Here is an 18438-nt window from a genome sequence, read left to right as displayed (position 1 = left end):
CTGAACTGTATGCATGGTAAATAATATTCAAAAGGGCTCACATTGGTCATATAGAAGATATTCCAATTTATAAGACATGTCCTTCACAAGGACAAACTTGGCTAATGTCAATCTTTTACTGAGGCTTGGTTTGGGAAGTGATAGGTTTGGGGAAGATGGCAAGATAGGGGAGAAGAGAAAGAGGCGAACTCCTTATAGACACCATCTATAGAGTTTAATATTTGAGGGACCCTGAAGGATTGATTCTGGTGACTATTATGACACAGTGAATAAACACAGCTATCACTCTTGAAGGCAATGCCCTGACAAACAAAGAATCATGGGACAAATTCATGTAGTATGTTGAGTGGGGGAAGGGGGAGGAGGGAGATAGGATTTAGCCTGAGAGGAGGTCTCTGTTCTCTAAGGAAGGGGGCTTTTGTTACTGCCCAGCTGTGGCATTTCATTTCCATTGTCCCTGGGCAAGAAAAGAATGCTGAGATTGATCCAGAGGTCAAGTTTGTAAATTTGAGCAATGTGACCTCCCCCCCCCCCCACTATTGGTCATAGGGGCAGAGCTGGGAAGATCATCCATCTCACACCATTCAAGGGTCAAATAGACCCTGATCCTTCATAGATTGGGCATGGGAATTAATGATGGGTAAGAAGGGAAAGGGATAACTCACTGTTTTTCAGTCTTAGAAGGCCAAATGGGTATTGCAGCAATAGGCACCAACATTCATGGTGTGGAAACAATCTTCTAGCATTATCCCGTCATCACACCAAAACCAATATTTTGTAGAAACTGACTCAGAAAGAGAAAAGCCTGACAAGGTTTCTATCGGCTTTGACTTTATCTCCATTTTTTGGTCAATCTATTATAACACCTTCTTCCCAACAGCCTCAGTTGCCTCAAATAAATCCTCTTCACCAGTGGACATGGAGACCCAAGCTTTCAGTTTGATCCTGGCTGCCAAGTATTTTGTAGATTTCCTGATTATTTACCTCTGTAAAAAGGATTCACAAAATGCTTCTCTTTCCATGTTTCTAATGGATATTATTGCACCTAAGGGGGCATATTTCCTTCTGGTAGGAAGCTGCTTCCAAATTAGTTGGTCCAGTTTGCCATCTTCAGCTTACAATCTTTCCTGAATATTCCTAGTTCCTTATCTCTATGAGCTGAAATTAAATCCTTTTGATTAAATTATACCAAACAAAAATCAAGTCCAAATCTCCTGTGGCCACATATAACTAAGAAGACAGTGCTTTGTAAATAGAAGAACTCTCAATTTCATAATTCAGGATATAAAATAAAAAAGAAGAATTTCTATGAAATAGTTTTCCCCCCATACCCATTTATAATACACTCTGAAGGCCTCACTATGATATTTGGTTGAGTCAGAAATGTCTGTTATTAAATAGAGCTTAAAATTTCCATTGCATAATCCTGCCTGAAAAAAAATCTATTTGGTTATATAGACTTCTTCTGTGATAGCATTTGTTATAATGGAATTTGATATTAATCCTTTTTCTTGATAATCACTAATTCTCTCTCTGCTAGGAGAAGGAATGGATTGCCATCACATCCTTCTGTCAAAGAACCAAGAAAACAGTCTGTTGGCTCCAACAAAATAGAGCACTGTCAGCCTCTCCTGCTAAACGGAAACAGGTGTCTCTAAAATGAAAAGGAAATTGTGTTCTTACCTGAGAATGGAATGTGCTCTCTCCAACACTTATGGTCCAAACAGGTTGGTGCACTTTGGGAGAAGGGCTGTATCTTCAGAGCAAGAATGTCTAAAGGCAGGGGGGAAGTAAGGGACATCTTCATGCGAGCCTGAAGATGGAGAAGAGAGAGGAAGAGTTGAAAGTGGACCAAGATTCTTACTTCTCATTGATTTATTTCCCTTTTACCCCCTCCCTTCTCCACTCAAATCTTGTCCATCCCAGGTAGAAAATGTTGATATGGTAGAATTTGAAGGATGTGAAGGATGTGGGAAAGAGCTCTCTGCTAAAACAAACAAAACAAAAGAAGTACCCACTGATTGTCATTGTGTCTCATGGCCTTTAAGGGTATTTTCTTAGAGTTAAACATTGTTGTTATTATTAGGCTCTCCTTTATTTTAATTTATTATTATTTTTTGACACACATATACTTCTTGGAGGGATCCCATTTTAAATCCTTCACACCCCTGGGTGAAAGTTTACTGTTCTTCTTTGACCAAGGTAATTCAGGTAGCATGAGGATCTGGGGTGCCTGGGTGGGGTTGAGGGGCTGAGGAGATAAGAATAGGCCTTCCCTTCCTCTATCAACCCCCTCCCTCCCCCCAAAAAACTTTCTCTTGGTCCAGTCCTGCTGGTTCCATTGGCAGAGTTCTCTACTTTTGAAAAGACCTGTGAGATTCTAGAATTCTCATAGGTTTCATGAAACCACAATTTATTGGAAGAAGATGGTGTGACATTTTTTTGTTAACTTTTTTTTTTCTTGAGGACATTATTAGAATGAAGAGAAGGTCAGTCTTGAAGTCAGAAAGTTCTGACTGGTTAATATTTACCCAGCCTGTGACACATACTGGTTGGATGACCCTGAGCAAGTCAGTGATTTTTAGGCATTTCCAAGACTAAGAATTGCAGAGAAGCTACAGATCTGAATTGGTAAAGGAAATTTCCTCACCTGGGAATTCCCTACACAATGAAATCATAACTCCAGTTGCTATCCCTATCCCCTCTCATAAGGTTGCATTTCATTTGGAGAAATAAAAACTAAAAATAATAAACAAAACCTCACCAAGACATTTCAGTGTCAAATTCCCATTTCATAAATTACTATCTAGGGATTTAAAAAATCATTAGCTAATACTTGTTGAGTTGCTACATGGATGGATTTGAATAAAATATAGCAAGAGACTGTGGAAGAACATCATTTGACTTCTGGCCAAGATGGCAGAGAGAAGACAGGCACTATGTTAAATGCTCCTGGTTCCCCTCAAAAATAACATGAAAGAAACCTCTTAACAGAAATTCAATCAATAAAACCCAGAAAGAGAAGCTAGGAGAAGAATACCTACCAACAAGGTCTGTCCCAGGGGACTGTGGGTGAACCAGGAGTAGAAACCAGAGGGCCAGTACAGGGACAGCAGCTGGGGGAAGCCAGAGGACTGGCTTCAGCCACAGGGACTTTGGTGAGTGGTGGGTGGGTGCAAGAAGCCACTTTTAGCCTCAGAATCTTTGGCCCAGGGGAAAGGAGCTATGGGACGGTGAGTTCCAGCACTGAGAGTTTCAGAGCATACCTGGAAAATGACCGGCTGGGCAATGGAACTGTGCTCCACACTTTTAGTGGAGCCCTCTTCCTAGAACAAATGGTAAACAACTCCCCACCCCTTTAGGCTCAGGGGTGGGCAACAGAGTTCACTTAACTGAAAGGGAGATTAACTCTCTCCCTCAGGGCTCAGCCCATTGTTCAAGGTCAACTCAGACCCTGCTGCTGAGGGCCTCAAACAGTCCAGAGAAAACAACCAGCACTGCCTACTGCCCGGCCCTTGGAATTACTAAGACAAATTAGCAAAGCCTCTAGAATCTTCAAAAGCAAACCTCTGAGAGCCAGCACACCCAACACAAGATCCTAGGAAGATGAAGAAAGGCCATTGAAAAGGAGTCCATGGAGAAAGACTTTGAAGAAATAGGTTCTTACCCAGAGAGATCTAGCACTTCTGAGGAGAGTATGAATTGGTCTCTAGCCCAGAAAGACTTCCTTGAATAAATCAGGAATGGGTTTAAAAAATCAATTGGAAAAATTGGGAAAATAAACTCAAGAGAAAATTAAAACATTGCAAGAGAAAATTAACATCTTGCAACAAAAAAGCAAATCCTTGGAAAATACAATTGGACAAATACAAAATGAGAATAATTCTATCAGATCCTCAATTGGGCACATGCAAAAAGAAAATGATTCTCTCAAAACTACACTTGGGAAAATGGAAAACTCCTTCAAAAATAGAATCGACCAACTGGAAAAGGAGTTGCAAAAGATAAAGGAAGAAAAATCTTCTCCTCTAAAAATAATGGAATTGGCAGAAACTAATGACTTCATGAGATAACAAGATGTGTTAAAAGCAAAAGATCGAAAAAATAGAAAAAAATGTAAAATATCTAATCAGCAGAATCACTGACCTCGAAAATAGATCAAGAAGGGAGAATCTGAGAATTACTGGCCTTCCTGAGAACACTGAAGAGAAAAAAAAAGCCTGGACTTAATATTACAGGATTTAGTGATGTAAATTGCCCTGATATCATGGAACCAGAGGGCAAAATAGTTATTGAAAGAATACATCGATCCCCTCCAGAAATAGATCCTAAATGAAAACCCCAAGGAATGTTGTAGCCAAATTCCAGGACTATCAGATAAAAGAAAATAATCCTGCAAGCAGCCAGGAAGAAAAAATTTAAATACCAAAGAGCCACGGTAAATATTACACAGGACCTGGCTGCAGCAACAATAAGGGATCAAAGGGCCTGGAATGAGATATTCTGAAGAGCATGGGAGCTTGGAATAAAGAATCCATTACCCAGTAAAGCTGAGCCTTCTCTCCCAGGGAAAAAGATGGACATTTAATGAAATGGGAGACTTCCAAGATTTCATAATGAAAAGACCAGAGCTAAATAGAAAATTTGGAGATCAAACAGGAAGCTCAAGAGATGCATGAAAAGGTTAAAAAAAACCTGTTATACAATAAGATGAAACTGGCTATATACCCACTTGGGAGAAAGAGTCTCATAACTCTTGAGAATTGTAACTCTATTAGAGAGAATATACATAGCCAGAAGTGATGGACACTCATAACCTTTCTGTGACTCAGATAAAATGATTTAAAACAATACCTCCTTAAAAAATGGGGTCAGTAAGGAGAGGGGAGGATAGAGGAGATTGAATGGGGTATATCTCATTACATTAAGAGGTACAAAAAAACCTATTTTAATTTAGGGGAAGAAGGGAGGAGCTGAGAACCACCTGAATCATCATCTCAACAGACTTGTCTTAAAGTTAACTTATACACACTCATTTAAGTTAAGAAACTTATTTTACCTTTCAAGTATTAAAAGGGGGAAAGGGGAGGGGGGATGGAGGGGGGGAAGAGGAACTAACAGAAGGAAGGGAAGGAAGAAGTGGGGAAAGGGGAAAGGGGAGGGGGTGGATATAGGATGGCAAACACACTGAAGGTGGTGGTCTTCAGAAACAAAACAGTGGGGAATATGGATAAAGGGAAAAAAGGGGAAAAATACAAACAGGGAAGATAGCATGGAGGGCAATAAAGTGTTAGTAATTATAACTTTGGATGTGAATGGGATGAATTTTCCCTTAAAACTTAAGCAAATAGCAGAGTGGATTAAAAACAGAATCCTACAATATGCTGCTTACAAGAAACTCATTTGAAGCAGAGAGATACATATAGAGTAAAGGTAAGAGGTTGGAGAAAAATATATTTTGCTTCAGCTGAAGTGAAAAAAGCAGGGGTAGTAATCCTTATCTCAGACAAAGCAGCTACAAAAATAGATAGTGTTAAAAGAGATAAGGAAGGAAACTATATCCTCCTTAAAGGTACCACAGACACTAAAGTAATTTCAATACTTAATATGCATGTACCCAATGGAACAGCATCCAAATTCTTAGAGAAGGTGAAAGAGCTACAGAAAGACATAGATGGCAAAACTCTACTAGTGGGAGACCTCAACCTCCTGCTTACAGATTTAGATAAATTGAATCATAAAATAAACAAGAAGGAAGTTAAGGAGGTAAATAGATTGTTAGAAAACCTAGATATGATAGACCTATAGAGGAAATTGAATGGGAATAGAAAGGAATATATACTTTTTTCTGCAGTACATGGCACTTATACAAAAATATGCAACAGGGATAGGCTAGAGGCATTTCCATTAAGATGGGGGGGTGGAACAAGGATGCCCATTATCACCACCACTATTCAATATTGTATTAGAAATGTTAGCTTCAAAAATACTAGAAAAAAAAGAATTGAAGGAATTAGAATTGGGAAGGAAGAGACACAACTCACTCTTTTTAGATGACATGATGGTATACCTAGAGAATCCCCAAAAAATCATCTAAAAACTACTAGAAATAATTAGTAACATTAGCAAAGTCACAGGATATAAAATAAACCCTCATAAATCCTCAACATTTCTGTATATGACTAGCAAGACACAGCATAAAGAGCTAGAAAGAGAAATCCCATTCAAAGTAACCTCAGAGAATATAAAATACCTGGGAATCTACCTGCCAAAGCAGATTCAAAAACTTTTTGAAAACTATTACAAAACACTTCTCATACAAATAAAATCAGATTTAAATAACTGGACAAACATCAACTACTCATGGATAGGTTGAGCTAATATAATAAAAATGACAATTCCACCAAAACTAAACTATTTGTTTAGTACCCTACCAATCAAAATTCCAAAAAAAAATACTTTAATGAGTTAGAAAAGTTGTAAGTAAATTCATATGAAAAAATAAAAATAAAAAGTAAAATAAATAATAATAATGTGACTCAGACAGAATGATTTAAAATAAAATAAGTCAAGAAATAAAATAAATAAATAAAAATAAAAAGTCGAGAATTTCCAGGGATTAAATGAAAAATGTACAAAAGAAGGTGGCTTAGCCTTATCAGATCTGAAATTATATTTAAAAGCATCAGCCACCAAAACTGACTGGTACTGGCTAAGAAATAGAGTGATGGATCAGCGGTATAGACTATGAGCAATAGCAGGAAATGATTGTAGTAATCTGCTGTTTGATAAACCCAAAGAGTCTAGTTATTGGGATAAAAAACTCTCTTCAATAAAAACTTCTGGGAAAATTGGAAGTTAGTATCAAAGAAACTTAGATTAGATCAACACCTCACACTCTATACCAAGATAAGATCAGGATTTAGACATATGTAAACCAATATTATAAGCAAACTAGAAGATCAAGGAGTAGTTTATCTGTCAGATCTATAGAAAGGGAAACAATTTATGACCAAGGAAGAGATGGAGAACATCATTAAAAACAAACTAGAAAATTTTGATTACATTAAAATAAAAAGCTTTTGGGGCAGTTAGGTGGCACAGTGGATAAAGCACCGGCCCTGGAGTCAGGAGTACCTGGGTTCAAATCTGGTCTCAGACACTTAATAATTGCCTAGCTATGTGGCCTTGGGCAAGCCACTTAACCCCATTTGCCTTGCAAAAACCTAAAAAAAAGCTTTTGCATAGACAAAACCATTGTAACCAAGATCAAAAGAAATGTAGTAAATTGGGAAACAATTTTTACAACTAGTATTTCTGACAAAAGAACTCATTTCTAAAATATATAGAGAACTGAGTCCAATTTTCAAAAAAACAAGCCATTCCCCAATTGACAAATGGTCAAAGGATATGCCAAGACAATTTACAGTTGAGGAAATCAAAGCAATTCATAGTTATATGAAAAATTGTTCTAAATCACTACTTATTAGAGAAATGTAAATTAAAGAATCTCTGAGGTATCACCTCATACCTCTCAGACTGGTCAATATGACCAGAAAAGACAATGATCAATGTTTGAAGAGATGTGGGAAATCTGGGACACTAATACATTGTTGGTGGAGCTGTGAACTCATCTAACCTTTTTGGAAAGCAATTTGGAATTACACCCACAGGGCAACAAAAATGTGCATACCCTTTGATCCAGCAATACCACTACTGGGCCTATACCCTGATGAGATTATGAAAAAGGGTAAAAACATCATTTGTACAAAAATATTCATAGCAACCCTATTTGTGGTGGCAAAGAATTGGAAATTAAGTGAATGTCCTTCAATTGGGGAATGGCTTAGTAAACTGTGGTATATGTCTGTCATGGAACACTATTGTTCTATTAGAAACTAGGAAGGACAGGAATTCAGGGAAGCCTGCAAGGATCTGCATGAACTGATGCTGAGCAAGATGAGCAGTACCAGAAAAACATTGTACACCCTAATAGCAACATGGGGGTGATGATCAATCTTGATGGTCTTTCTCATTCCATCAGTACAATAATCAAGGACAATTTTGGGCTATCTGTGATGGAGACTACCATCTGTATCCAGAGAAAGAATTGTGGAGCTTGAACAAAAACCAAAGACTATTACCTTCAATTTAGGAAAAAAAAAACCCCATTATTTTATGATATAATTTTGCTATCTCTTATACTTTATTTTTCTTCCTTAAGGATATAATTTGTCTATCATCACATCCAACTTTGATCAATGTATTCCATGGAAACAATGATGGGAGGGAGGGAAGTAAGAATAGGGAGAAAATTGTAAAACTCAAAATAAATAAAAACCTTTAAAGAAAATAACATCATTCAGTGAGCAGCATCTCCCTCCTAACTTTACCCTTTCTCCTCTCTCCCATCCCTACACCCAATCCTTGACTCAATTCACCATACTACAGTATGAAAAACATTCACTGAAGCTAGTCCAATATTTAGCTCAACAATATAATGTATAATGTGAGAAACTCAGTGTGAAAATTCCTTTACCAGTACAAATTAACAACTCATTTGCAACTTTGTTCAAGAGATTGCCCCAAGGGCTTGAGAGGTCAAATTACTTTGTATATGGTCACTCTTAAACCCAGGTCTTTCTGAGTCAATTGAACCTAGGTTATAAAATTGATTTAGAGCTGAAACCAATTTTAGAGGCCATCTAACTCAATCCATTCATTTCACAGATGAAGAAATTGATAGACCCACAAAGCTGGTAAAGACTCTAAAGGAAAATTAGAACACCAGTCTCTCTGACCCCAAGTCTAGTGGTGAATACACTACAACTCTGATTCTAAGCTATTCTGTCTTGTAGAACATCCTGCTTCTAACACATAAATTTATAATTATTATATTAAGTATAATTTTCTTCTCTACTTGGATATTATAGCATTTGAATTCCCAATATTCTAAAGGCTGTAGACTCTCCTAGCTTTTAAAATAATAAACTGTAAAATGGGAATAATAATATTTTTATAAACTCCTATACAGACTTGTTCTGAGGAGGATACTCAGTATATAAATGTAAGCAATTACTAATACTCATATTTAAATGAGAGGGATGAAAGTAATTTAAATTATTGTATTATATTTTATATTATTATATAATATCATGTCATGTTTTTTATGTTATAATTACATTAACCCATAATCAGCTATAATACTGCAATGTGCATTGTTTTATGGGATTACTTTCCCAAAGGGTTAACAATAAACTGATTTTTAAAAGACATAGGCAATATACTCCAAGCTACCCAGGAAATTCAGGCCAGATGGAGGCTCCAGCATTTAAGAACTCTGAGTAATCAGGGGTTTGGCATGAGAGCAGAAGTTACCTGAGAAAAAAGGGAATAAGAGACCTGGGAAGATATTGAATGCAAATTTGGTCTCCCTAATTAATGACAAATGCTGGTCTTGTTGGCACAATTATCCCATTCTTAACTGGGAACCTTAAAAATTTTCTATTCTGGTGTGGGAGAGGAAACTGGAGAGCTAATGTCAATTCAACATAAAAATGTCTTTTTCATCTATATGAAGATTCTGAGGAGACAAAATTATTTCTCCCTCTATTCACCACCACCAGGACTGATGTATCACTGTGGAAAGAAAAAGTATGAAAATAAAAAAAAGAAAGAAAGAGAGGAAGGAAGGAAGGAAGGAAGGAAGGAAGGAAGGAAGGAAGGAAGGAAGGAAGGAAGGAAGGAAGGAAGGAAGGAAGGAAGGAAGGAAGGAAGGAAGGAAGGAAGGAAGGAAACTCTTAAATGCTTTGTTAGGGCAAAAGAGTTCAGAGAAGACAAAAAGATAAAGAAAGATGAAAAGAAATGAATCAGAATTTTGACAATTTGTTCAATTCTACAATCAGAATTTTAGGGCTGGAAAGAAGTTGAGGTTATCAAATCTTAGGGTCATATGATTTTAGAGCTGGAAAAGGGCATTGAACTATAGCTTCATTTTGCAGATGAGGAAATTGAGGCCCAGAGATGGAAAATAACCTTCTTTAGGTCACACTGCAAGTAATGAGGCAGGTGGATGGTGCAATGGATAAGCAAACTACATTTAGTATCAGGGAAAACTAAGTTTTAATCTGATCTCAGACACTTAATAGTTTTTTGACCCTGGGCAAGCCACTTAATCACTCTGGCCCTCAGTTTCTACATTTGTAAAATAGGGATAATAATAGTGCCTATCTCACAGGGTGGCTATGAGGATCAAAATGTGATCATATATAATACAGCACTTTGCAAACTTTAAAACGCTATGTAAATGTTACTGTTGTTGTTATGATAGGGCCAAGATCAAAGCCCAGTTTTCCTGATTTTGGATAAGTGTGCTTTCCATGACAGCAGAGTATTTTGCTGACTATAGTCCTATTGAACTGCTAGGCATTGCCTCCACAGCTAAAGGCTCAGAACACAAATATCAACTTCACTTATCTACCCCATGCCTGACTCTTTGTTAGGTATCACAGGAGATATAAAACCAGGGGAGGATTTAGTGACAACTTTTTCATCTAGTTGGGGAGATAAAACAGGGAAATATAACTACTAATCCAAGGCAATGTATGACAAATATTAGGTCAAATATTATAGACAAATGGAATTCGGAGGAGGCAGGCTACAGTGATCTTGGAAAGTTAACTAAGGTAGGCACCATGTTATTGCAGCAGAATAGAACAAGATTTGGGATCAGAAGCTGTGGATTCATATCCCAGCCCTTTAATTCATACTGAGAACTCAAGTATTTGATGCAAAGATGTGTCGAGATAACCTCAATAGTCTATTTCACTATAAATTCTATGATATGAAGGGAAGGTAATTTACTAAGTTTGACTTTGAAAGATGAGTAGAATTTGGATTTAAGAAAATGCTGTTTTAGCAAACTAGCCTGACTACAAAGTATTGAATAAGCCACAAAATAAATTGTCTAATTACTTTATAGTTATGCCATCTTTATACTTAATCAAAAATAATGGAAAACCAGTAAAGCCAGTGAGGTCCCAGAAAGATTCCTGGAAATCCTAAACCTAAATACTTAACCTAAATAAAATGCCTCCTAGCTTTGAACACAAATGGTGATACTTAAATTAAGATAGTAATCTAAAAGCATACCTGGAAGGCACCCTCTGAAGTGCCTAGAAAAGCACTGTTTCCCATTATGCATTACTAATATACATATGTATATTCATGGAACTTATTGACACATCTCAAAAACAGCTACAAATGGATTGCCCATCCACACAAAATTTCCATTCATGAAGGAAAGAGTCTCTAAGGACTGACAGTAAACATAGAACTATCTTTTATTTGAGTGTTAACTATGAAAAAGGAAAAAAAATCATTCCTGTCTAAATTTTCAGTTGATTTCCTTCCTTGTTTAAAATGCCTGTTCTCACTTTCTCTTACTTTCCAAATCTTTTGAGACCCAAATCAAGCTCTACGAAAATTTCCCTAATGACTCTAGTTCACTTTGGTTCTCTGTCCTCTATCCTGTTTTGCATTTCTTGGCTATGCTGCCTAATTAACAACATATTACGTAGTCTTTTTTTTCCCTCTTGCTGTTTGTACCAGGCCTCCTAGCACTTTATTACTGTCTTGTTCTTTAATTGTTCTAATTGCTTCTTGTCTCCCCAGCTAGACACTTTGATGATAGGGAAATGACCTTGTTTTCACTTTTCCTGGAATCCCACATTAGGGATTCCTATTCCTGAGTGGACCAAAAGGTAGTCTGCCATCTAGATGATTTTCAAGTACCTGGGAAGACTTTATCACCACTGTTCTCCTCCCTCAAGACCTCTGTTGTCATCTGATTGAGGCTTTGAGACTCCTCTTTGATTTACAGTGCATTAGTCTTTGGTGGGGGGTGAGGGGGTGGGTACATAACTTTTTTTTTCCTTTTCAGACATCTTTCTAATTTCTCTTCTTCTGCTACCCAAAATTTTCTCAGTTAGTGTGGTACAGAGAAGAATGAATATGGATTCAGCCTGGATCTGGGTCCTGGTTCTGCTACTTGTTACTTGTGTGACTTGTGTGAGTTATTTAGTGTCTCAGAGGGTTCTTCATTGCTAAAACTTCAGATATTGTACTAGATGGATGCTAAGATCCATTTTAGTTTAAATATTCCATGAGATAGCTAAGTGATTTAATATTCTGGACTTGGAATCAGGAAGACCTGACTTCAAATCCTGACTCAGACACTTATTAACTGTGAGACCCTTAAACAAGTCACTTAACCTTTCTTAGTCTCAGTTTCCTCATTTGTAAAATAAGTATAATAATGGCTCCTTACTTACAACGTTGTTGTAAGGATAAAAATGAGATAACATATGTAAAGTGCTTTGCAAAACTTGAAGTAACTGATAAACATTAGCTTTGTCATTATTATCCTGTGATTGCATAAGGCTAGGAACACAATTTGTACCTCAAAAATGCTAATTGACTGATATATGAGCAAATTCTGTGGAAATGACTTTTGAATGATCAAGGAGTAGGATTGAGAATAGCTGGATAATCAAGAGCTGATCAGTTACATTTCCATGTTGATTTGGAGCTTGAAGTGAAGTGATTTCTGCCAGGGTAATTTTTAAATGGAAACATGATGGCAGTAACTCTGTAAAGGCCCCTTCCCCCCAGATCTCCAGATAAAATTGTGGGATGCTGAACACATTTTTAAGGCTTTACAGAAGAGTACAATGGATTATTTCCATTTCTATAGGTACCATTTCTATTCTTCATTTCAGAGAGAGGGAATTAAAAAAATCATAATTCCTTACCAGTGTATAGCACTTCTAACTTTCAAGGGCTTCCACACTCACTTTTTCATTCAATTCCAATAACAATTTTAGTGACATAAATGAGGATATTGACAAATAAAGAAACTAAGTCCAGAAAGGCTAAGAGTATCTTGCCCAGTGAAACACAGTTAATTATGGACAAGGATTAGAATTTGGTGCTATCAACACTCAAGACTAATTTTCTTTAACTTGGATAGATTTATGGAATCTTAGAATCTTATCATTATAAAGACCCTCAGAAATCCAACTGTCCACCTGTCTACCCAATGCAGAAATTCACCACCCCCCCACTTCTCCTCCTACCCCATCATAACATACTTGTCGGATGGTCAGTCATTCAGCCTCCTCTGGAATATTTTCAGTGATACAGGGCTCATTCCCTTTGGTTAAGCAGCTCTAACAATAGTTGATCCTTATATTTAGCTGAAAACTACCTCCCTATAGCTTTTAGTCCTAACTCTGTCTTCTGGAGTGTCACAGAGGAAGTCTAATTCTACTTCCAAATGACAGTCCTCCAAATATTTCAAGGCAGCTAATCATATTCTAAGGATCTTCTTCCTCATTCTCCAACTATACTTCATAGGACATGTTTACAGTTCTCTGACTGATCTGGTCATTCCTTTCTTTATAAAGTCTAGTGCAAGTGTCCATCTTAATTCATTCTATCTCATGACCAATGCAAGTTTTGTGAGATTAGTATTTCACTTGAACTAGACATTATATTTATACAGCCTAAAGTTGCTTGGAAAGCAGCACAGCCTGATGGAATTAGAAACAAAAGACCTAGGAGTGAGTACCTGTTCTACCACTTATTGGCTATGTGACCTATGGCTAGCCAACTCAATTTCTTCTTCTGTAAACTGTTGAAAATGCTGCTTGTACTGCCTGACTGACAAGATTATTTAAATATATATATGTGTGTGTGTGTGTGTGTGTGTGTGTGTGTGTGTGTGTATTTATATGTTATTATTAGTTACCGTGTCTCAAATTTGGTTTAAATTGAGCTTGTGGTCAACACTCAGGTCCTTTTAAACATAAACTATTGTTAAATTATTCATGGGGGCAGCTAGGTGGCACATTGGGGCAGCTAGGTGGCCACAGGAGATAGAGCACTGGCCTTGAAGTCAGGAGTACCTGAGTTCAAATCTGACCTCAGACACTTAAAAATTACCTAGCTGTGTGACCTTGGGCAAGTCACTTAACCTCATTGCCTAGCAAAACTCCTCCCAAATAAAATAAAAATAAATCACTCATGGAAGAAAAAGAAGACCTGGGTTTTAGACTCATCCCATTCCCATTCATTTGAATTTTTGAAAAAAATAATAATAACAATAGCTATCATTTACATAGCACTTTAAAGTGCAAAGTACTTTACAAGTATTATCAAAACGATCTTGGGAGGTAGGCATTATTATTATTATCATCCCTATTTATAGATGAGGAAACTGAGCAGAGGTGAAGTAATTTACTGAGGATCACATAGCTAGTAAGTGTCTGAGGCTAAATTTGAACTCAGGTCTTCTTGATTCCAATTCCAGTGCTATAGCCACTGCACCATCTGTTAAAATATATATAATCATTATTTGTGTGTATGTATATATATGTGTGTATATAAATATATTTTAAAATGAATATTAGATCATGATTCTAGATTGCTGACATCATTTTAAATTTTAGATTCTCTTAACAAGTTATACATTATCCACAGATTCGATAAGGATGTCTTCTGTGATTTTATCCAAATCATTGATGAAAATGTTGAAAGGGGCAAAGGATTTCCTCTTGTGGTTACAACAGGCTGACAGTGTTCCCTTTATTAGTATTCTTCATACCTGGTCAGTTTGAAATTCACTTAATTGTATTAGCATTCAGCATCTTTCCATCTTCTCTCAGAGATCATACAAGGTAATGCTTTGCCATATGTCTTGTTGAAATCCAAGTATACTTCTACCACCTTACCAGAGCAGTTACACCTCTTGGATTTACAAAAGGAAATCATGCCCATCTTTTAAAAACTATGTGGTTCATGTATGCCCAACACTCTAGTATGAAGTATCCATTCATTCCCAGAACTAGCCATTATCCTATTCCTAGAGAATCAGATCTATTAACTGACTGTGGACTTTGCTTAACATCTTCACTATGAAGTCCTCTACTGAATCATAACATGGTTTTTCTTTTCCTTTAAAACTAAACTTTAAGAAGCTTTAGACATCTTTCACCAGAGGAGGGAGAGATCATAGAATCATCAATCTGCAGCCACTTCATCCAACCTCCTCATTTACAATTAAAAAGTGTCCCAGAGATGTTGATGGACCTGCTCAAAGTCACATAGTAGAACAGCACAACTGGGGATAGGAAGCTAGATTTCTGGCTCAAAATCCAGGGTTCCTTCCAATTACTTCACATTCCACTTCCTACCCATTACCTCACATAAGATGAATGATGATCTCTTTTTTCTTATTTGTGTCCTTTCTGACTCCTTCCTATATTCATATACTTTACCTTTGAATATTTTAAAAGAAATTGCATATTGAATTATATCAATATAAATAAAATCAACTTTATATCGTAATTCAAATCATATAATCAATTATATCAATAACTTAAATCAAAAAAACTTTTTGAATGTTTGTTTCTTCATTTCTGTGTACCATTCCCCCCCCTCCAAATCTATCCTTAAATTTTACCATTAGACATGTATTCAACTGGGTTATTAGGCAGCTGTTAATCATTCCTGAATGACACATCTATACTTTAAAGGAATTTCTTAATCAGGTATTCTTTTCAAAACAGTTATAAGAAAGTTCCCTTTATTAGGTGTATCCATACATGTGTGTGTGTGTGTGTGTGTGTGTGTGTGTGTGGCGTGTGTGTGTGTGTGTATATATATATATATATATATATATATATGGATATAAGTAGATATTTATGTATAGAGGCATTATTAGTTATCCATTCAAAATCCAGCTAAATTGGTTTAACCAGACTACTTTTCTCCTAGCCTACCTGAAATCATCCTTCAGGTGCTTAAAATTTTTTTACTTAATCAAATTTATTGGAATTAACTTTTCAAAGGGTCAGTTGGGCTGACCATTTGAAACTATATTAGTTTGAGTAAATTGCCTTGCTCTTGACATATGATCATACAAGGAAAGAAAATTTTAAGACAGGCGGATTGAGAGTCATGAGAGATAATTATGAAATAGAGGTTCTTAGCATTCACAGAATCCTTGCAGGGTTTTTTGGATGCATTTCAGGTGCCCTGTGAACTTGGATGGGAAAATATTTACATCTTTATTTTCATTAACCTATAGCAGAAATTTAGTATTTCTTTCTATTAATAAGAAAATACACACATGCCTATACATGGAGAAGGAGCCCATAGGCTTGACTGTACTGTCAAAGGAATTTATGACACAAAAAAGGTTAAGGATTTGTGTTTTCAAGCATAGCTTACTCTGAGAGGTCAGATTTTGGTGACTCTAGAGTCACAGTAACCTTAGGTGATGTGGCAAAAGAGACCAGACTTAAGAGTCAGGAAAAACCTGAGCTTGAGTCCTGCCTCAGATTCTTACTAGTTGCATGACCTTCGGCAAGTCATTTGACTTCTCTGTCTCTAGTTTTCTTCTCGGAAACATTAGTTTAATAATAGCACCTGTCTCCCAGGGTTCTTGTGAGGATGAAAGAAGATAATATGCATAAAATGTTTTATAAAACTCAAAGTTCATCATTTTTGAGTTGTATCTGACTCTTCATGACCTCATTTGGGATTTTCTTAGCAAAAATACTGGCATTGTTTGCCATTTATTTCTCTAGTTCATTTTACAAATGAGGAAATGAGGCAAATAGGGTTAAATGACTTGCCCAGAGTCACACAGTTAATAGTATCTGAGGCCAGATTTGAACTCAAAGAGACTCATCAGGAAGGCCTGTTATTATATCCTAGATCCCACCATAGATACCACCAAGATGCCCCATATTCATGTAAGATATTATTATTATTATTATTATTATTATTATTATTAGCCATAATTAAGATTGTCATCATGATAGTGGGAGGTATAGACTTCTTGAGAAGGGCATGTTCAAAGGAACAAATAATAGAGAGATCAAGAAAGACTCAGGAATGGATTAAGGGAATATTAAACCAGAATTTCAAAGGGCTCATCATTTTGCTAATGACTAATTCATAGAAAGCAGTGTGCCTAACCCTGTGTAGACAACAACTCTGGAGTCTCAGACTTATAACAAATATTATATAACAACTCTCAAGTGGCACTTATAGTCTGTTGTAGTTTTCTCTTAAAATTTTCTTTTAAGATTTTAGATTTAAAAACAAGATAAGACTTGCCTCCAAAACCTTCTTTTGATTCCCCTCTGAGGCATTAAGGTGATTCAGGGAAGACATGCCATCAGAGTACATGCTGGATGATCCTATCACCCTGGGAAGGCTTCAGGTATTTGCCCAGCAACAAGCTGAGCACTAAGAAGATCATCACTTGATTGGCAACTGGATGATGAATTTGGGAGCCTGAACAATCCCTAAAGCCCATCTCCTAGGATACTGAGGGATTGTGATTTTTGTTGATGATTTGAGTACCAGCACCAATGAAATCCACCTCTGAAACATTATAGTTAAGTTTTTTAGAATGACACAAGTGATAGACTTTTTTTTTCCCACCTTGATTTGGAGCTTTTCAAAATAGGTCAAATTTAGCACAACGTGAAGCACCTGGGCAACAACTTGTCACCATGGTAACCTTCAAAATAACAACCTTAGTGTTTCCAGAAATGCAGTCTGAGCAGTGTATAACAAAAGCACTGATTAGAAACACAAGACACAGGAGCAAACTTTTATTGAAGGATGACATTTGAACTATAGACTGAGTATGATTTCATATGTGTGTGTGTGTGTGTGTGTGTGTGTGTGTGTGTGTGTGTATTATTTTTTTTTGCAAGGCAATGGGGTTAAGTGGCTTGCCCAAAGCCACACAGCTAAGTAATTAAGTGTCTAAGGTCCAATTTGAACTCAGGTACTCCTGACTCCAGGGCCAGTGCTCTATCCACTGTGCCACCTAGCCACCCTGATTTTATATATTTTCTGCAAGTTTCATGGCCTAAGTAAAACCTAGTTCCCCAAAGCTTGATGTTATGTTATGGTTATAAGGATATTTAGACTTTCCAGATATTAGTTCTGACTATAATTCTACAGCTCACAAGTGAACCTGAGTTCCATAGAGAGGGGATTAACCTGAGTTCTAAATCACCTCCTTTATTATTATTATTATTATTATTATTATTATTATTATTATTATTATTTGTGTGTGTATGTTATGTGCCTTTCCTTGAAGGAATAGAAAAAGTAAAAATATTTTCTCTTAATGGAAAGAGGTTTATTGTTGAAAGTCAGGAGGCCCTAGTTCAAATGCCCTTTTTTGACAGTTTTAGCTTGGTGACCATGAGTTAAAAAAACAAAATCTTTTTTTGACCATTTTTAATTACAAAATGTATATTATAAAACTCACTAGAAGGAAGGTGATATAGTGATTAGAGGGCCATCCTTAGCATGAAGATCTGGGTTCCAGTCTTGCCTCTGATTCAT

General features: G+C 36.6%; 1 protein-coding gene across 3 annotated transcripts in view; it reads right to left on the bottom strand.

The window, feature by feature from the left end:
* ARHGEF4 (Rho guanine nucleotide exchange factor 4) overlaps positions 1-18438 on the bottom strand; it is a 524411-nt gene that overhangs the window by 230549 nt on the left and 275424 nt on the right. For all 3 annotated transcript variants that reach the window (XM_074214904.1, XM_074214905.1, XM_074214906.1), the window contains one exon: positions 1684-1813. In XM_074214904.1, the coding sequence (XP_074071005.1) occupies positions 1684-1813 (130 nt within the window). The remainder of the gene's footprint in view (positions 1-1683; positions 1814-18438) is intronic.

Source organism: Macrotis lagotis, chromosome 1, assembly GCF_037893015.1.
Source record: "Macrotis lagotis isolate mMagLag1 chromosome 1, bilby.v1.9.chrom.fasta, whole genome shotgun sequence".
Lineage (NCBI taxonomy): Eukaryota > Metazoa > Chordata > Mammalia > Peramelemorphia > Peramelidae > Macrotis > Macrotis lagotis.
Note: the sequence above shows the minus strand (reverse complement) of the source record. Positions and strands in the feature narration are given on the sequence as shown.